Here is a 20,584-nt window from a genome sequence, read left to right on the forward strand (position 1 = left end):
TCAGCACAGGAAGAGCACTCATCAGGTTTCAATTATCACCTCTGTATCATCACCACAAGGTAAATGCATTCTCCTGTAATTATTCAGATTATGCCTTGACAGTTGAGGAGAATGGAAATAGAAAAAAGTTGTGAATTAAGTACATACTGTATGTAAATGACTGTTATAATAGTAACATGATATACTGTAGAGGATGTTTATATCACGGGTCACACACACACACACACACACACACACACACACACACACACACACACACACACACACACACACACACACACACACACACACACACACACACACACACACACAAACACACACAAACACAGGATACCTAGTCAGTTGTACAACTGAATGCATTCAACTGAAATGTGTAAGGACCGACGCTGGAAAAGAGAAGCAGGTACGGGGAGTAGAACATTAATATGGAACTGACATCAAACAGGACAGAGTCAGCGTCATAACTGGGTATGCAAAGACAAACGAACATTAATCCTGAAACAGGGACCAGAGCTTGGGAACAGACAGATATAGGGGAGGTAATGACAGGGGTGATTGATGCGCGTGACGGGGCGAGGCAGGTGTGCGTAATGATGGTGGCAGGAGTGCGTAATGCTGGGGAGCCTGGCGCCTTCTAGCGCCAGGGAGGGGGAGCTGGAGCAGGCGTGACACCTGGGCGCTGGACTAGCTGGCTGGGGCGTGAAACCCTGACGAACCGGTAGGGGCATGGGAGCCTGGCGAACTGGCTGAGGCATGGGAGCCTGACGACCCGGTTGAGTCGTGTCAGCCAGATGATCCCGCAGGAACGTGGGAGCCTAATGAGCCGGCTGAAGTGTAGATGCCTGGTGAGCCGACTGAGGCGTAAAACCCTGGCGATCCGGCTGAAGCCTGACCTGGGATGGGCGCATGCCGAACCAACCGGGACAAGAAAACCTCTCGAGCCAGCTAGGGCCTGGAAGCCCTACGAGCTGGCTTAGGCACGCCCAGTTCCATCGGCAGCGGCCCCTGGACCCGACGTCACAACCAACCGGAAAGCCAGCACACCCCAATGTGTCACGCCCTGATCTGTTTCACCTGTTCCTGTGATTGTCTCTACCCCCTCAAGGTGTCGCTTATTTTTCCGAGTGTATTTATCCCTGTGTTTCCTGTCTCTCTCTGCCAGTTCATCTTGTATGTTTACTCAAGGCAACCAGCGTGTTGTTCCCGTACTCCTTTTGCTATTCTCCTTTTCTAGTCCTCCCGGTTTTGACCCTTGCGTGTTTCTGGACTCTGTACCCGCCTGCCTGACCATTCTGCCTGCATTCACCACGAGCCTGTCTGCCACTCTGTACCTCCTGGACTCTGATCTGGTTTTGACCTTTTTGCCTGTCCATGACCATTCTCTTGCCTACCCCTTTGGATTATTAAACATTGTAAGACTCCAACCATCTGCCTCCTGTGTCTGCATCTGGGCCTCGCCTTGTGCCTTGATACAATGTTTCGTATGATGGCTTCAGGATTCTGTAAGCGCCGACGCTGGAGAAGAGAAGCAGGTACGGGGAGTAGAACATTTAATATGGAACAGACATCAAACAGGACAGAGACAGCATCAGAACCGGGTATGCAAAGACAAACTAACATAAATCCTGAAGCAGGGAACAGAGCTTGGGAACAGGGGAGGTAATGACACAGGTGATTGAGACCAGGTTAGTCCAATATTCGCTGATGCGCGTGACGGGGGAAGGCAGCTGTGCGTACTGATGGTGGCAGGAGTGTGTAATGCTGGGGAGCCTGGAGCCTTCGAGCGCCAGGGAGCGGGAGCGGGTGTAGGCGTGACAGAAATGTGTCTTCCGCATTTAACCCAACCCCTTTGAAAGGCATACAACCACACTAAATAAAGGTGAAATAAAATAAATAAAATATAACCCATGGGGAAGTGAAAGAGGCATTTGAAGTGTCCAGAGGTTCAATCAAGAAGTCAGAGTAATTAGCCAGCCGGTCGACCACAAGGGGCAAATCACTGATCATTCAACAGCAGGGAGATGATAAACCAGACCCAAGTGGACGTACAGACGTCCAATCCAGACATCCAATGTTCATTAAATCTCCACGCATTTACAAGACACTTCATTAGTTGTTATAAAATTTTCTGCTGTAGTTTTATTGCCTGTTACTGCCCACGTAATCCCCATTATCCTGATCATTAGTCAGGATTATTATATGATCGTTCAAAAAATCCTTAGAAAGGCTTGACACCGAACACAAGCATCAGTCTAAGCATCTGTTTGATTTATGTGTTACAGTATGTGTGTAAAGTTTGGAAATCTACAGATTCCCCACCGCACATTTATTGTAGCTGTCCAGTGTGTGTGCACATGTGGTGTGCGTGTGTATGTGTGTGTCATGTCCTATGAGTTTAATTTACCATCATGGAACAAATTCCTCCAACACCTCTAATCGTTGTACACACTTTACAGTGAAACATGGTATGTGTTACGAAAACATTAACGTCCTCCACCTTAAATGATGCGCATGAAAGTGCTTTTTAGTCTAGGATTAGGCTTTACCTGTGTCTGGGAAACCGCCCCTCAACCTACACTCTAAGAAAAAAAGTTGCTATCTAGAACCTTAAAGGGTTCTTCTGCTGTCCCAATAAGAGAACCCTTTGAAGAACCCTTTTTGGTTATAGGTTCCATGTGAAACCCTTTCTACAGAGGGATCTACATGGAACCCAAAAGGGTTCCTCTCTGGAGACAGCCGAAGAACCCTTTTGGAACCCTTTTAACATAAACTGCGTATAAACATTTTGATAAAGATTGTACAACATCCATGAGAAGGTGGTGGTAAATAAAACTGTGGCAATATGATACGCCATCTGTTGCATGACAAACACTTGGTACAAATAGCTTAAGTGCCAAGCAGAAAATGGTGTGGTTTGAAAGCAGTAGCACGTATCTACAGTGCCAAAATTTATCCCCAAAAACGTCAAACTATTACATTTCCACCCAGTACATTTTGCCTTATTATAGTTCATAATTAGTTGTGGTTGAAATGTAATTTCTCTAGTCTGGAACAGTGTGAATGTGACAAACTTTGTGGAAGTGAGTGGGAATCCCCAAATGCACAACAACCACAGTCAGCATCACGGTTCTTTCATGTTAACGAGAAAAGTTTCTCTCTTTCTCACGCTATTCTTCACTTTCACTCACTAATTACTATTTCTTTCTCATTTCTCTGTCATTAGTTTCTTTCTCTCACTCTGTCTCTCACTCTGTCTCTCACTCCGTCTCTCTATCTTGCTCACACACACAACTTTGCCAAGAGAACAATAGGGCATTGTGCATCATACTGTAGGAGAGATGAATGGACGAGAGCTTTGGCGTAACTACGACCCCCCCCCAGTCCAGTCCGCTGTCACACTACAAGATCCACGCTCCTCATCTTTGCAGGGCTCGGCCCCCCCAAATAAGCATTCACCACCTCGCCTTCCTGTCTCGGCATATATCATCGACTTCAGGCTCATCATCGTTCTTTTACATCAAAGCGGAGCGGCTGTGCGAGAAGGATAGAGGGAGGGGGAAGGAGGAGGGAGGAATGGAGGGAGGAATGGAGGGAGGGGAGAGAGAAATAGGCAATGCACTTAACAATCTGCGTCCATGTTCCCACAGAGCAATTAATGTGGTGCCAGAAAGACGGCCCACTCCTTTCTCCACAGATACAAAACCAGAATACAGCAACGCTGCATATGTCACTGCCTGCTGCATGGGCTGGCTGGTTGGTGGGGTTAGAGAGAGAAAGAAAGAAAGAAAGAAAGAAAGAAAGAAAGAAAGAAAGAAAGAAAGAAAGAAAGAAAGAAAGAAAGAAAGAAAGAACGAAAGAAAGAAAGAAAGAAAGAAAGAAAGAAAGAAAGAAAGAAAGAAAGAAAGAAAGAAAGAAAGAAAGAAAGAAAGAAAGAAAGAAAGAAAGAAAGAAAGAAAGAAAGAAAGAAAGAAAGAAAGAAAGAAAGAAAGAGAGAGAGGTGTATTGTGATGGAAGGTGGGGTGTGTTTTTGTGTTTGAAGTGTGGAGTTAAGTGAGTGAAAAAGGTAAATGGTTGTAAATCCCAGAGCCCATGTGTGCCTGTGAGCAAGGGTTATGAGGGAGAGCTTTGTCCAGATATGGGATATACATTTTAAAATAAATTATAAATATAGTTTATTTATTTATTGTCCTATCATGATGGAACGGTCCCCAGCCCAATACCCTAGACATCCACCTGAGAGACCCACACACTAAGGAGAAGAACCTCTGTTTTATGGACCTACTGTACTGTAAGTAGCCTATACACAGCCAAAACAGAACGATGAATGTGGTCAGAGACCTAGTAGAGCAGCACCGCCCCCTCTAGATTCTGAGCCTGCCTGGCAGGGTTGGTCCTACAAAGCCAAAGCCCCCTGATGTGTTCGCTTTAGCAATCTCACTAGTATAAAGACCTCCTCCATCCCTGCCATTATTGAAAGAGATTGTGATACCTCACATCTCAAAATAGGACTACTTAATGTTAGATCCCTCACTTCAAAGGCAGTTATAGTCAATGAACTAATCACTGATCATAATCTTGATGTGATTGGCCTGACTGAAACATGGCTTAACCTGTTGGGGCTAGGGGGCAGTATTTGCACGGCCGGATAAAAAACGTACCCGATTTAATCTGGTTACTACTCCTGCCCAGTAACTAGAATATGCATATAATATTTGGCTTTGGATAGAAAACACCCTACAGTTTCTAAAACTGTTTGAATGGTGTCTGTGAGTATAACAGAACTCATTTGGCAGGCCAAAACCTGAGAAGATTCCTTACAGGAAGTGGCCTGTCTGACCATTTCTTGCCCTCCTTGATCATCTCTAACAAATACAGGGGATCTCTGGCATGACGTGACACTTCCTACGGCTCCCATGGGCTCTCAGAAGGCGGGAGAAAGCTGAACAATGTAATTCCATCCCCAGGCTGAAACACATTAGCGCGTTTGGCAAGTGCTCTATCAGAGGGCCATTAGACTGAGGCTCGTGCATGAGGGGATAGCATGCTTTTACTTTCACTCTCTTTGTAATAAAAAACGATTTCCCGGTCGGAATATTATCGCTTTTTTACGAGAAAAATGGCATAAAAATTGATTGCGGTTGACATGCTTCGAAGTACGGTAATGGAATATTTAGAATTTTTTTGTCACGAAATGCACCATGCTCGTCACCCTTATTTACCCTTTCGGATAGTGTCTTGAACGCACGAACAAAACGCCACTATTTTGGATATAACAATGGATTATTTGGGACCAAACCAACATTTGTTATTGAAGTAGAAGTCATGGGAGTGCATTCTGACGAAGAACAGCAAAGGTAATCAAACTTTTCTTATAGTAAATCTGATTTTGGTGAGTGCTAAATTTGCTGGGTGTCTAAATAGCTAGCCCTGTGATGCCGGGCTATCTACTTCGAATATTTCAAAATGTGCTATCACCGAAAAGCTATTTTAAAATCGGACATATCGAGTGCATTGAGGAGTTCTGTATCTATAATTCTTAAAATAATTGTTATGTTTTTTGTGAACGTTTATCGTGAGTAATTTAGTAAATTCACCGGCAGTGTTCGGTCGGAATGCTAGTCACATGCTAGTCACATGCTAATGTAAAAAGCTGGTTTTTGATATAAATATGAACTTGATTGAACAAAACATGCATGTATTGTATAACATAATGTCCTAGGGTTGTCATCTGATGAAGATCATCAAAGGTTAGTGCTGCATTTAGCTGTGGTTTGGGTTTATGTGACATTATATGCTAGCTTGAAAAATGGGTGTCTGATTATTTCTGGCTGGGTACTCTGCTGACATAATCTAATGTTTTGCTATCGTTGTAAAGCCTTTTTGAAATCGTACAGTGTGGTTAGATTAACGAGAGTCTTGTCTTTAAAATGGTGTAAAATAGTCATATGTTTGAAAAATTGAAGTTTTTGCATTTTTGAGCTTTTGAATATCGCGCCACGGGATTACACTGGCTGTTGAGTAGGTCGGACGCTAGCCCATAGAGGTTAAGCCTGATGAATTTACTGTGTTAAATGAGGCCTCACCCCCTGGTTACACTAGTGACCATATCCCCCGTGCATCCCGCAAAGGCGGAGGGGTTGCTAACATTTATGATAGCAAATTTAAATTTACCAACAAAGAAAACAACAACGACGTTTTCGTCTTTTGAGCTTCTAGTCATGAAATCTATGCAGCCTACTCAATCACTTTTTATAGCTACTGTTTACAGGCCTCCTGGGCCATATGCAGCGTTCCTCACTGAGTTCCCTGAATTCCTATCGGACCTTGTAGTCATCGCAGATAATATTCTAATTTTTGGTGACTTTAATATTCACATGGAAAAGTCCACAGACCCACTTCAAAAGGCTTTCGGAGCCATCATCGACTCAGTGGGTTTTGTCCAACATGTCTCTGGACCTACTCACTGCCAAAGTGATACTCTGGACCTAGTTTTGTCCCATGGAATAAATGTTGTGGATCTTAATGTTTTTCCTCATAAGCCTGGACTATCGGACCACCATTTTATTACGTTCGCAATCGCAACAAATAATCTGCTCAGACCCCAACCAAGAAGCATTAAAAGTCGTGCTATAAATTCTCAGACTACCCAAAGATTCCTTGAGGCCCTTCCAGACTCCCTCTGCCTACCCAAGGACGTCAGAGGACAAAAATCAGTTAACCACCTAACCGAGGAACTCAATTTAACCTTGCGCAATACCCTAGATGCAGTTGCACCCCTAAAAACTAAAAACATTTGTCATAAGAAACTAGCTCCCTGGTATACAGAAAATACACGAGCTCTGAAGCAAGCTTCCAGAAAACTGGAACGGAAATGGCGCCACACCAAACTGGAAGTCTCCCGACTAGCTTGGAAAGACAGTACCGTGCAGTATCGAAGAGCCCTCACTGCTGCTCGATCATCCTATTTTTCCAACTTAATTGAGGAAAATAAGAACAATCCGAAATTTCTTTTTGATACTGACGCAAAGTTAACTAAAAAGCAGCATTCCCCAAGAGAGGATGGCTCTCACTTCAGCAGTAATGAATTCATGAACTTCTTTGAGGAAAAGATCATGATCATTAGAAAGCAAATTACGGACTCCTCTTTAAATGTGCGTATTCCTCCAAAGCTCCGTTGTCCTGAGTCTGCACAACCCTGCCAGGACCTAGGATCAAGGGAGACACTAAAGTGTTTTAGTACTATATCTCTTGACACAATGATGAAAATAATCATGGCCTCTAAACCTTCAAGCTGCATACTGGACCCTATTCCAACTAAACTACTGAAAGAGCTGCTTTCTGTGCTTGGCCCTCCTATGTTGAACATAATAAACGTCTCTCTATCCACCGGATGTGTACCAAACTCACTAAAAGTGGCAGTAAAAAAAGGCAAATCTTGACCCAGAAATTATAAAAAAACTATCGGCCTATATCGAATATTCCATTTCTCTCAAAAAAAATTGAAAAAGTTGTTGCGCAGCAACTCACTGCCTTCCTGAAGACAAACAATGTATACAAAATGCTTCAGTCTGGTTTTAGACCCCATCATAGCACTGAGACTGCACTTGTGAAGGTGGTAAATGACCTTTAAATGACGTCAGACCGAGGCTCTGCGTCTGTCCTCGTGCTCCTAGATCTTAGTGCTGCTTTTGATACCATCGATCACCACATTCTTTTGGAGAGATTGGAAACCCAAATTGGTCTACATGGACAAGTTCTGGCCTGGTTTAGGTCTTATCTGTCGGAAAGATATCAGTTTGTCTCTGTGAATGGTTTGTCCTCTGACAAATCAACTGTAAATTTCCGTGTTCCTCAAGGTTCCGTTTTAGGACCACTATTGTTTTCACTATATATTTGACCTCTTGGGGATGTCATTCGAAAACATAATGTTAAATTTCACTGCTATGCGGATGACACACAGCTGTGCATTTCAATGAAACATGGTGAAGCCCCAAAATTGCCCTCACTAGAAGCCTGTGTCTCAGACATAAGGAAGTGGATGGCTGCAAACGTTCTACTCTTAAACAGATGCTTTCTACTCTTAAACAGAGATGCTTGTTCTAGGTCCCAAGAAACAAAGAGATCTTCTGTTGAATCTGACAATTAATCTGGATGGTTGTACAGTCGTCTCAAATAAAACTGTGAAGGACCTCGGCGTTACTCTGGACCCTGATCTCTCTTTTGAAGAACATATCAAGACTGTTTCAAGGACAGCTTTTTTCCATCTACGTAACATTGCTAAAATCATAAACTTTCTGTCCAAAAATGACTACTGCAATGCTCTACTTTCTGGCTACCCGGATAAAGCACTAAATAAACTTCAGTTAGTGCTAAATACGGCTGCTAGAATCCTGACTAGAACCAAAAAATTTGATCATATTACTCCAGTGCTAGCCTCCCTACACTGGCTTCCTGTTAAGGCAAGGGCTGATTTCAAGGTTTTACTGCTAACCTACAAAGCATTACATGGGCTTGCTCCTACCTATCTTTCCGATTTGGTCCTGCCGTACATACCTACACATACTATACGGTCACAAGACGCGGGCCTCCTATTTGTTCCTAGAATTTCTAAGCAAACAGCTGGAGGCAGGGCTTTCTCCTATAGAGCTCAATTTTTATGGAATAGTCTGCCTACCCATGTGAGAGACGCAGACTCAGTCTCAACCTTTAAGTCTTTATTGAAGACATATCTCTTCAGTAGGTCCTATGATTAAGTGTAGTCTGGCCCAGGGGTGTGAAGGTGAACGGAAAGGCTGGAGCAACGAACCGCCCTTGCTGTCTCTGCCTGGCCGGTTTCCCCTCTTTCCACTGGGTTTCTCTGCCTCAAACCCTATTACGGGGGCTGAGTCACTGGCTTGCTGGTGTTCTTCCATGCCGTCCCTGGGAGGGGTGCGTCACTTGAGTGGGTTGAGTCACTGACGTGGTCTTCCTGTCTGGGTTGGCGCCCCCCCTTGGGCTGTGCCGTGGCGGAGATCTTTGTGGGCTATACTCGGCCTTGTCCCGGGATAGTATGTTGGTGGTTGGAGATATCCCTCCAGTGGTGTGGAGGCTGTGCTTTGGCAAAGTGGGTGGGGTTATATCCTACCTGTTTGGCCCTGTCCGGGGGTTTCATCGGATGGGGCCACAGTGTCTCCTGACCCCTCCTGTCTCAGCCTCCAGTATTTATGCTGCAGTAGTTTATGTGTTGGGGGGCTAGGGTCAGTCTGTCACATCTGGAGTATTTCTCTTGTCTTTTCCGGTGTCCTGTGTGAATTTAAATATGCTCTCTCTAATTCTCTTTCTCTCTTTCTTTCTTTCTCTCTCTCGGAGGACCTGAGCCCTAGGACCATGCCTCAGGACTACCTGGCATGATGACTCCTTGCTGTCCCCAGTTCACCTGGCCGTGCTGCTGCTCCAGTTCCAACTGTTCTGCCCGCAGCTATGGAACCCTGACCTGTTCACCGGACGTGCTACCTGTCCCAGACCTGCTGTCCCAGACCTGCTGGAACCCTGACCTATTCACCGGAAGTGCTACCTGTCCCAGACCTGCTGTTTTCAACTCTCTAGAGACAGCAGGAGCGGTAGAGGTACTCTCAAAGATCGGCTATGAAAAAGCCAACTGACACTTACTCTAGTGTTACTGACTTGTTGCACCCTCGACAACTACAATGATTATTATTATTTGACCATGCTGGTCATTTATGAACATTTGAACATCTTTGCCATGTGCTGTTATAATCTCCACCCGGCACAGCCAGAAGAGGACTGGCCACCCCTCATAGCCTGGTTCCTCTCTAGGTTTCTTCCTAGGTTTTGCCCTTTCTAGGGAGTTTTTCCTAGCCACCGTGCTTCTACACCTGCATTGCTTGCTGTTTGGGGTTTTAGGCTGGGTTTCTGTACAGCACTTTGAGATATCAGCTGATGTAAGAAGGGCTATATAAATACATTTGATTTGATTTGATTTGATGGGTGAGCATAATATACAAGGAAATTCTCAAAGCTGCTAATGTGAACCTTGACGACCTTATACCTAGCCGGTGGGGATTCCGGTGGGGTGCCCCCACCCAGGTAGTGGCAGTGCTGGCAACACCAGCTGCAATAACCCATGGGGAGGGGGTCACACTCAGACAATCAGAGAGAGGGCAAGTTATTGTGGCCCTGGTGGCACAAAATAATCAAAGATCTGACTGTACAGAGATGCTTGGTAAAATGGTCAGAACCAGGGACCAGCGTGTGTGTGTTTCAAGGGAAGGGGGTGTTCTGATCTCCATCACCTAGGACTTGACAATGGTTCATTTTGCATGTCTTCTCAAACAGCAGCAAATGTATATGCATTCGCACATTAAGTCCTTTCTTGAGTTGGGCTCGGGGATGGAACAACTGTTGTACATCTGAGCTTGTGGTTGTTTGTGGGGGAAAGGGTTTGAGTGTGTATGAGTATGTGTGTTTGTATGTATCCCACATCTGTTGCTATGGGGTAATGATTTTAGGGACAATAAAGGATGAATCATAATAATTGTTTGCTAAAATAAATATTGCTTGCCAAAAAATGTAATTTTTGTAATGGAAATCTTGGTTATAGGTAACAATCCTTTGCATGAACTGCCTACATTATTACGCATATTATTGGTTAATTGTGGAAATTAAGATATGCAAGAGTTTTCTATATGTATATTTTAATAACTATATATAATGCAAATTAAGGTGAGGGCGATGGAAATGCTTTTGGCAGTAGATCTGCTTCTGTTCTGTGGGTGGCACTGTGTGCTCTTTTCGAAGGAGGGGTACCCCATAGAAAAGATCATATAAAAGAAAGAAAGAAAGAAAGAAAGAAAGAAAGAAAGATAAAGAAAGAAAGAAAGAAAGAAAGAAAGAAGAAAGAGAGAGAAAGAAAGAAAGAAAGAAAGAAAGAAAGAAAGAAAGAAAGAAAGAAAGAAAGAAAGAAAGAAAGAAAGAAAGAAAGAAAGAAAGAAAGAAAGAAAGAAAGAAAGAAAGAAGAGAGCATGCCTGAGATGGAGAGAGAGAAACTGGGGGAATGGGAAAAAGAGAGAAGGAAAGAGGTGAGAGAGAATGGGGAAATGAGAGAAAAGGAGGAAGACAATGAGAGAAAGAGAAAGAACGATAATAAGAGAGAGAGGGAGAGAGATAAGAAGAAGATATAGAGGCTGCGCCACTAGGCCTAGAGCATGACATGGCTAGAGAGATAGAGAGGGAATGAGAAAAATGCAAAGGATATATATATTTTTTTTTACATATGAGTTATTTAACAGACGCTCTTATCCAGAGAGACTTACAGGAGCAATTAGGGTTAAGTGCCTTACTCAAGGGCACAGACAGATTTTCACCTCGTCAGCTCAAGGATTCAAACCCCTAACCTTTCGGTTACTAGCCCTAACCACTAGGCTACATGCCACCCTGAGATCACTAGGCAAACTGAGATGGAATGGGCAAGAGTGAGACAGGGAGAATTGAGGAGCGAGAGAAAATAACCGAGAAAGATAGATTAGGACAGAGTGCTTTTTCTGAAGGCGTTTGTTTTTATCTCCTTGGTAGCCGTTTGATGGCTTTCATTCATTAGCTAGGCTTTGCGGAAAAGCCAGGGAGAAATATCACCAGTCACCAAAAAGAGCACAACACCACTTTCCCTCGCTGGTGATATTTTACCAGCAGTGACCTTCTGGAGTCACAGAGCGGATTGTTAATCAAAGAGAGAAATATTCACAAACCGTTGGGTCTTTTGTCTCCGCTCTCATTGCTTAACCATTCGAATTTCACTGGCTTGGTCTCTGGGTTGGTTACTAGGAGTTGGAATGTGTTCTGAAACCAGCTCTGCTCTATTAGTGAAGATACTAGAAGTCAGGATATAAAGTGCCTAAGAGTTTCTGAGAAAACATTGGTGTCATGGACATGGAATTTACAACTTTGGCTAAGCTTTTTAAGGGCCAGTGTCTCAGACCCCGAATACTGGAACAGAAAGCACTTAAGCAGTAGTAGACTTAATCTGGGTCCAGGAAAAAATTCCAACAAAGGTCATGGATGTATTTTTTTTTCACCTTTATTTAACTAGGTAGGCCAGTTGAGAACAAGTTTTCATTTACAACTGCGTCCTGGCCAAGAAAAAGCAAAGCAGTGCGACACAAACAACAACACAGAGTTACACATGGAATAAACAAACGTACAGTCAATAACACAATAGAAAAGTCTATATACAGTGTGTGCAAAGGAGGTAAGAATAGGGAAGTAAGGCAACAAATAGGCCATAGTGGCAAAATAGTTACAATTTAGCAATTAAACACTGGAGTGATAGATGTGCAGAAGACGAATGTGCAAGTAGAGATACTGGGGTGCAAAGGAGCAAAAATAATAATAACAATATGGCGATGAGGTAGTTGGGTGGGCTATTTACGGATGTGCTATGTACAGGTGCAATGATCTGTAAGCTGTTCTGACAGCTGATGCTTAAAGTTAGTGAGGGAGACATGCGTCTCCAGCTTCAGTGATTTTTGCAATTCGTTCCAGTCATTGGCAGCAGAGAACTGGAAGGAAAGGCGGCCAAAGGAAGAATTGGCTTTAGGGGATGATCAGTGAAATATACCTGCTGGAGCGTGTGCTACAGGTGGGTGCTGCTATTGTGACCAGTGAGCTGAGATAAGGCGGAGCTTTACCTAGCAAAGACTTATAGATGACCTGGAGCCAGTGGGTTTGGCGACGAATATGAAGCGAGGGACAGCCAACGAGAGCATACACGTCGCAGTGGTGGGATGTATATGGGGCTTTGGTGACAAAACGGATGGCACTGTGATAGACTCCATCCAATTTGCTGAGTAAAGTGTTGGAGGCTATTTTGTAAATGACATCGACAAAGTCAAGGATCGGTAGGATAGTCAGTTTTACGAAGGTATGTTTGGCAGCATGAGTGAAGGATGCTTTGTTGCGAAATAGGAAGCCGATTCTAGATTTCATTTTGGATTGGAGATGCTTAATGTGAGTCTGGAATGGGAGTTTACAGTCTAACCAGACACCTAGGTATTTGTAGTTGTCCACATATTCTAAGTCAGAACCGTCCAGAGAAGTGATGTTAGATGAGCGGGCAGGTGCGGGCAGCGATCGGTTGAAGAGCATGCATTTAGTTTTACTTGCATTTAAGAGCAGTTGGAGGCCATGGAAGGAGAGTTGTATGGGATTGAAGCTTGTCTGGAGGTTAGTTAACACAGTGTCCAAAGAAGGGCCAGAAGTATACAGAATGGTGTCGTCTGCGTAGAGGTGGATCAGAGAATCACCAGCAGCAAGAGCGACATCATTGATGTATACAGAGAAAAGAGTCTGCCCGAGAATTGAGCCCTGTGGCACCCCCATAGAGACTGCCAGAGGTCTGGACAACAGGCCCTCCGATTTGACACACTGAACTCTGTCTGAGAAGTAGTTGGAGAACCAGGCGAGTCAGTCATTTGAGAAACCAAGGCTGTTGAGTTTGCCGATAAGAATGCGGTGGTTGACAGAGTCGAAAGCCTTGGCCAGGTTGATGAAGACGAATGCACAGTAATGTCTTTTATCGATGGCAGTTATGATATCGTTAGGACCTTGAGCATGGCTGAGGTGCACCCATGACCAACTCGGAAACCAGATTGCATAGCGGAGAAGGTATGGTTGGATTCAAAATGGTCGATGATCTGTTTATTAACTTGGCTTTCAAAGACCTTAGAAAGGCAGGGTAGGATAGATATAGGTCTGTAACAGTTTGGGTCTAGAGTCCCCCTTTGAAGAGGGGGATGACCGCGGCAGCTTTCCAATCTTTGGGGATCTCAGACGATACGAAAGAGAGGTTGAACAGGCTAGTAATAGGGGTTGCAACAATTGCGATGGATAATTTTAGAAAGAGAGGGTCCAGATTGTCTAGCCCAGCTGATTTGTAGGGGTCCAGATTTTGCAGCTCTTTCAGAACATCAGATATCTGGACTTGGGTGAAAGGAGAAATGGGGGAGGCTTGGGCAAGTTGCTGTGGGGGGTGCAGAGCTGTTGACCGGGGTATGGGTAGCCAGGTGGAAAGCATGGCCAGCCGTAGAAAAAGGCTTATTGAAATTCTCAATTATCATGGATTTATCGGTGGTGACAGTGTTTCCTAGCCTCAGAGCAGTGGGCAGCTGGGAGGAGGTGCTCTTATTCTCCATGGACTTTACAGTGTCCCAGAACTTTTTGGAGTTTGTGCAACAGGATGAAAATTTCTGTTTGAAAAATCTAGCCTTTGCTTTCCTAACTGCCGGTGTATATTGGTTCATAACTTCCCTGAAAATGTGCATATCGAGGGGGCTATTCAATGCTAATGCAGTACGCCACAGGGTGTTTTTGTGCTGGTCAAGGGCAGTCAGGTCTGGAGTGAACCAAGGGCTGTATCTGTTCCTGATTCTACATTTGTTGAATGGAGCATTCTTATTTAAGATGGTGAAGAAAGCACTTTTAAAGAATAACCAGGCATCCTCTACTGACGGAATGAGATCAATATCCTTCCAGGATACCCGTGCCAGGTCGATAAGAAAGGCCTGCTCGCTGAAGTGTTTTAGGGAGCGTTTGACAGTGATGAGGGGTGGTCATTTGACCGCGGACCCCTTACGGACACAGGCAATGAGGCAGTGATCACTGAGATCCTGGTTGAAGACAGCAGATTTGTATTTAGAGGGCAGGTTGGTCAGGATGATATCTATGAGGGTGCCCGTGTTTACGGATTTGGGGTTGTACCTGGTAGGTTCCATGATAATTTGGGTGAGATTGAGGTCATCTAGCTTAGATTGTAGGACGGCCGGGGTGTTAAGCATATCCCAGTTTAGGTCACCTAACAGTACAAACTCTGAAGATAAATGGGGGGCAATTAATTCACATATGGTGTCCAGGGCACAGCTGGGGGCTGAGGGGGGTCTGTAACAGTGAGAGACTTATTTCTGGAAAGGTGGATTTTTAAAAGTAGAAGCTCAAACTGTTTGGGCACAGACCTGGATAGCATGACAGAACTCTGCAGTCTGTCGCTGCAGTAGATTGCAACTCCACCCCCGTTGGTAGTTCTATCTTGGCAGAAAATGTTGGGGATGGACATTTCCGAATTTTTGGTGGCCTTCCTAAGCCAGGATTCAGACACGGCTAGGATATCAGGGTTGGCGGAGTGTGCTAAAGCAGTGAATAAAGCAAACTTAGGGAGGAGGCTTCTGATGTTAACATGCATGAAACCAAGGCTTTTACGGTTACAGAAGTCAACAAATGATAGTGCCTGGGGAATAGGAGTGGAACTGGGAGCAACAGGGCCTGGGTTAACCTCTACATCACCAGAGGAACAGAGGACGAGTAGGATAAGGGTACGGCTAAAGGCTATAAGAACTGGTCGTCTAGTGCGATGGGGACAGAGAATAAAAGGATCAGATTTCTGGGCATGGTAGCATAGATTCAAGGCATAATGTACAGACAAGTGTATGGTAGGATGTGAGTACAGTGGAGGTAAACCTATGTGTTGCATGATAATGAGAGAGGTTTCGTCTCTGGAGGCATCAATTAACATAGGTGAAGTCTCCACATGTGTGTGGGGTGGGACGAAAGAGCTATCTAATTCATTTTGAGCGGGACTGAGAAGACAGCTAAATGCAGCACTCACCTTTGATGATCTTCATCAGATGACAACCCTAGGACATTATGTTATACAATACATGCATGTTTTGTTCAATCAAGTTCATATTTATATCAAAAACCAGCTTTTTACATTAGCATGTGACGTTCAGAACTAGCATACCCCCCGCAAACTTCCGGGGAATTCGCTAACATTTTACTAAATTACTCACGATAAACGTTCACAAAAAGCATAACAATTATTTTAAGAATTATAGATACAGACCTCCTCTATGTACTCGATATGTCCGATTTTAAAATAGCTTTTTGGTGAAAGCACATTTTGCAATATTCTAAGTACATAGCCCAGGCATCACGGGCTCGCTATTTAGACACCCGGCAAGTTTAGCACTCACCATAATCATATTTACTATTATAAAAGTTTGATTACCTTTTGTTGTCTTCGTCAGAATGCACACCCAGGACTGCTACTTCAATAACAAATGTTGGTTTGGTCCAAAATAATCCATCGTTATATCCGAATAGCGGCGTTTTGTTCGATGCGTTCCAGACACTATCCGAAATAGTAAAGAAGTGTCGCGCGCATGGCGCAATTCGTGACAATAAAATTCTAAATATTCCATTACCGTACTTCGAAGCATGTCAACCGCTGTTTAAAATCAATTTTTACGACATTTTTCTCGTAGAAAAGCGATAATATTCTGACAGGGAATCTCCTTTTCGGCAAACAGAGGAAAAAATCCCAAAGGCGGGGGCGGTCAGGGTCACGCGCATAAGCCCAGTGTCCCTTGATCGGCCACTTGAGAAAGGCGATAATGTGTTTCAGCCTGGGGCTGGAATGACGACATTCTGTTTTTTCCCGGGCTCTGAGCGCCTATGGACGACGTGGGAAGTGTCACGTTAGAGCAGAGATCCTTAGTAAATGATAGAGATGGAAAAGAAGTTCAAGAAATGGTCAGACAGGCCACTTCCTGTAAAGGAATCTCTCAGGTTTTGACCTGCCATTTGAGTTCTGTTATACTCACAGACACCATTCAAACAGTTTTAGAAAATGTAGCGTGTTTTCTATCCATATGTAATAAGTATATGCATATTCTAGTTACTGGGTAGGAGTGGTAACCAGATTAAATCGGGTATGTTTTTTATCCAGCCGTGTCAATACTGCCCCCTAGCCCTAAAGTGGTACCTGCCGCAAAGCCTCCTCGTTTGCCTGGGAGCCAAAAATCACTGTCTAATTACAAGTCGCCTGTCACTGTCACCTACCTGTGTGACGCTGTGATTTACTTTCAAGCAAAAGCCAGTGCTCTGCACTCAATGAGTCCCCTTACATAAAGCAGGACTGTCATAACATGTTATGTATTTATGGAAGTGGGTAAAAGTAACCACAGATTTAAGGTTACACAACCCTACAAATGACATGTAAATACTGTACACTGAACAGGTGGCTGATGGCACCTTAATTGGGGGGACGGATTCATTGTAATGGCTGGAACTGGATGTGTTTCCATGTGTTTGATACCACTCCATTCACTCTATTCCAGACATTATTATGAGCCGTCCTCCCCTCACCAGCCTCCTGTGGTACATTGTATGCCCTGAAATACACTTAAAGTAGAAGTTGCCCTTTACCACAAATCTAGGATGCCCCCTGTCCTGCTGATGCAGGGCCAGATACTTTTCATCCCCCTAATGGTTAAGGTAAGGATAAGGGATGGGGTAAGCTGATTCTAGATCAGTGGACAAGGGCAACTTCTGCGTCAAGTGTATCACTTTTTATGAAATAATAACTTGACATTCAAGCAGCATGGAAGACTTCCAAGGCATTTCCATGTCATGTAAAGGGGACTAGTACGACTGCTCAATGTGATCAATATTTAAAGGTAGCTCAAGAAGTTTCTCTCCTCTACAGAAGCTCAGGTTATGACTCTTTTTCTTTCTTTGGCCAGTCAGACCAAAGAAGTGCGGATGGTTGTGGATAAAGATGCCTTATGAAGAACTGTAGCTATAAATACACACTTCCTTTCAGACACAGACAGGCTGCTTAGATGTACCTCTCTGCCACATTGTAATACTGTAGTATTGTACATTTTATATTGTACATTTGTAATAATAGATGAATAATGATATAATATCTTGTATGGTGTATTGTTTTATGATGTAGGCTGTTGTTTTGATGTAATTGTTTTATTCCTGTTTGGACCCCTGGAAGAGTAGCTGCCAGCTAGTGGGGATATTAATAAATACTAAATAATCTCAAAGTGAGGAAAGAGTATTCTGGGTAGGAAGACACTCATAGAAGTCAAACCAGTTATGCCAATCAACCACAGCCTCAAATCAACAGCTAGTACTGTGCAGCATGTCAGTGAAGCACCATGAGCCCATGGCATTGGGTTCTTTGAAGGATGTTTAGGACGGGGAAACAGGAAAGTGGTCTCTCTACCTGCGTAGGGGACAGGGGCATCCTTATCCAGGGCCACCAAGGGAGGGTCCAGCAGGACGGTGTCCATGTTCTCTGTGATCACCCCATGGTACGACGTCTCGATCCACGGCTTGTGCTTGTTCACTGTGGAGAAGAAAGAGGAGGAGGAGGGGGGATGAGAAAGAGAGAGTAAGAGAGAAAGAGATAGAGAGAGAGAATTGGTTAGTCGATTTTCTCTTGCACAGTTCCCAATTTGTGAGGTTTACATGGCCATGAAAAGAAAAGCTAAGCAGTACTATCAATAACCATGAAGCTAATATGCATAGACTGTTCTATTTCTCTCTCTATCATCCTGAGACATATGATATCGCTGTCCCAACCAGTATCCCTGTGAAACAAACTAATTTATCAAATTTTGGGTCCCGGTGACGTTGCTTTTGTTTGCCTCACAGGTACAAAAGCCCTTGATCAATGCACACATCTAAACAGACTAAAGTACAACCTAAATTGCCCACAGGCAAAGCTCACGTAGTATGACTTTTTCAATTTAGTTTACAAATATGTGACTCGTTTCAGGAAACTTGGCGTATGTCGCGCGTCACTACTTCACAGGGAGCCATTTGAATGTAAACTTTTTCTTTTTTATCAAAATGCATTTTTGGGCAGAAATGCCTTCTGCAACATGTGAACTTTCATGTGCCTTAATAACAAACGTGTATGCCATTTGTAAATATGAATAAAATTGTTAAATTATGTGCCTAGTTGGTTAAACCACAGAAAAAGACAGAAACCTTGTAGCCATGATTGGCTGAGATAATGAGTTGGCTGGACATGCTGAGAGACTGAGTTTTGAAATCAGTGGAATTAGAGTATAATAGCTAAGGAGATGAAGAAAACACCTGTCTCCGGATTACATCTTCAAACTAAGGGCAACCATGGCATCCTTGATAGATAGAGAGAAGTGTCCATCCATGTATACGGGTAAGAAAAGTCATTTTCATTTCAAGTTAAAGTGTACTGTTAGCTAGCTAGCTAATGTTAGCTGGTTGGCACGCTAGCTAACGTTACGTGTATGATCTGTGTAGTAATATTATTAGTATCTCAGAGCCATTTGCTTTGCTAATTATAGCCTAATGTTATCTAGCTAGCTAACATTGAACTTGGTTAGTTATCTACCTGCAGATTCATGCAAGGTAGTAACGTCATGAGTTTTGATAATGGTTCATTATTTAGCTAGCTAGCTACATGTCTTAACAAAATCCTCCAATATGCAAGTAACCATTTCAGTATGTTCATGATGTCAATGCGACAACTGTTGATAGACGTAGCTGGTAAATTCGCTCTGGCGAATTTACCAGTAACCATTTCAGAATGTTCATGATGTCAATGCGACAACTGTTGATAGACGTAGCTGGTAAATTCGCTCTGGCCATCTACTCGGATTTCAGAGCACTCTCGTCTCCATAATTAAATTGTTGCCAGCAGCACAGTTGCAGTCACCAAAGCTCTGGATAACATACAAGAGCCTAACCAACTCTGCTAGGACGAGTACAATGGTCAGAGTGTCTGGCAGTAGTATTCACCTCCCTTGGCATTTTTCCTATTTTGTTGCCTTACAACCTGGAATTAAAATAAAATAAAAAAATTTGGGGGGGGGGTTGTATCATTTGATTTACACAACATGCCTACCACTTTGAAGATGCAAAGTATTTTTTATTGTGAAACAAGAAATAAGACAAAAAAACAGAACATTTGAGCGTGCATAGCTATTCACCCCCCAAAGTCAATCTTTGTAGAGCCACCTTTTGCAGCAGTTCCAGCTGAAAGTCTCTTGGGGTATGTCTCTATAAGCTTGGCACATCTAGCCACTGGGATTTTTGCCTATTCTTCAAGGCAAAACTGCTCCAGCTCCTTCAAGTTGGATGGGTTCCGCTGGTGTACAGCAATCTTTAAGTCATACCACAGATTCTCAATTGGATTGAGGTCTGGGCTTTGTCTAGGCCATTTCAAGACCTTTAAATGTTTCCCCTGAAACCGCCCAAGTGTTGTTTTAGCATTATGCTTTAGGGTCATTGTAATGCTGGAAGGTGAACCTCCGTCCCAGTTTAAAATCTCCGGAAGACAGAAACAGGTCTCCCTCAAGAATTTCCCTGTATTTAGCACCATCTGTCATTCCTTCAATTCTGACCAGTTTCCCAGTCCCTGCCAATGAAAAACATCCCCATAGCATGATGCTGCCACCACCATGCTTCACTGTGAGGATGGTGTTCTCCGGGTGATGAGAGGTGTTGGGTTTGCGCCAGACATTGCATTTTCCTTGATGACCAAAACGCTAAATTTTTGTCTCATCTGACCAGAGAAGCTTCTTCCATATGTTTCGGGAGTCTCGCAAATGCCTTGTGGCGAACACCAAACGTGTTTGCTTATTTTTTTCTTTAAGCAATGGCTTTTTTCTGGACACTCTTCCGTAAAGCCCAGCTCTGTGGAGTGTACAGCTTAAAGTGGTCCTACGGACAGATACTCCAGTCTCCGCTGTGGAGC

At 43.7% G+C, this 20,584-nt stretch overlaps 1 protein-coding gene across 1 annotated transcript in view; it reads right to left on the reverse strand.

The window, feature by feature from the left end:
* The window catches only part of LOC106599045 (calsyntenin-2), a 284,039-nt gene that overhangs the window by 135,080 nt on the left and 128,375 nt on the right, over positions 1–20,584 (reverse strand). The window contains exon 2 of the mRNA XM_014190100.2: positions 18,065–18,187. Within this exon, the coding sequence (XP_014045575.1) occupies positions 18,065–18,187 (123 nt within the window). The remainder of the gene's footprint in view (positions 1–18,064; positions 18,188–20,584) is intronic.

The sequence above is a fragment of the Salmo salar genome, chromosome ssa03 (assembly GCF_905237065.1).
Source record: "Salmo salar chromosome ssa03, Ssal_v3.1, whole genome shotgun sequence".
NCBI classification, from domain to species: domain Eukaryota; kingdom Metazoa; phylum Chordata; class Actinopteri; order Salmoniformes; family Salmonidae; genus Salmo; species Salmo salar.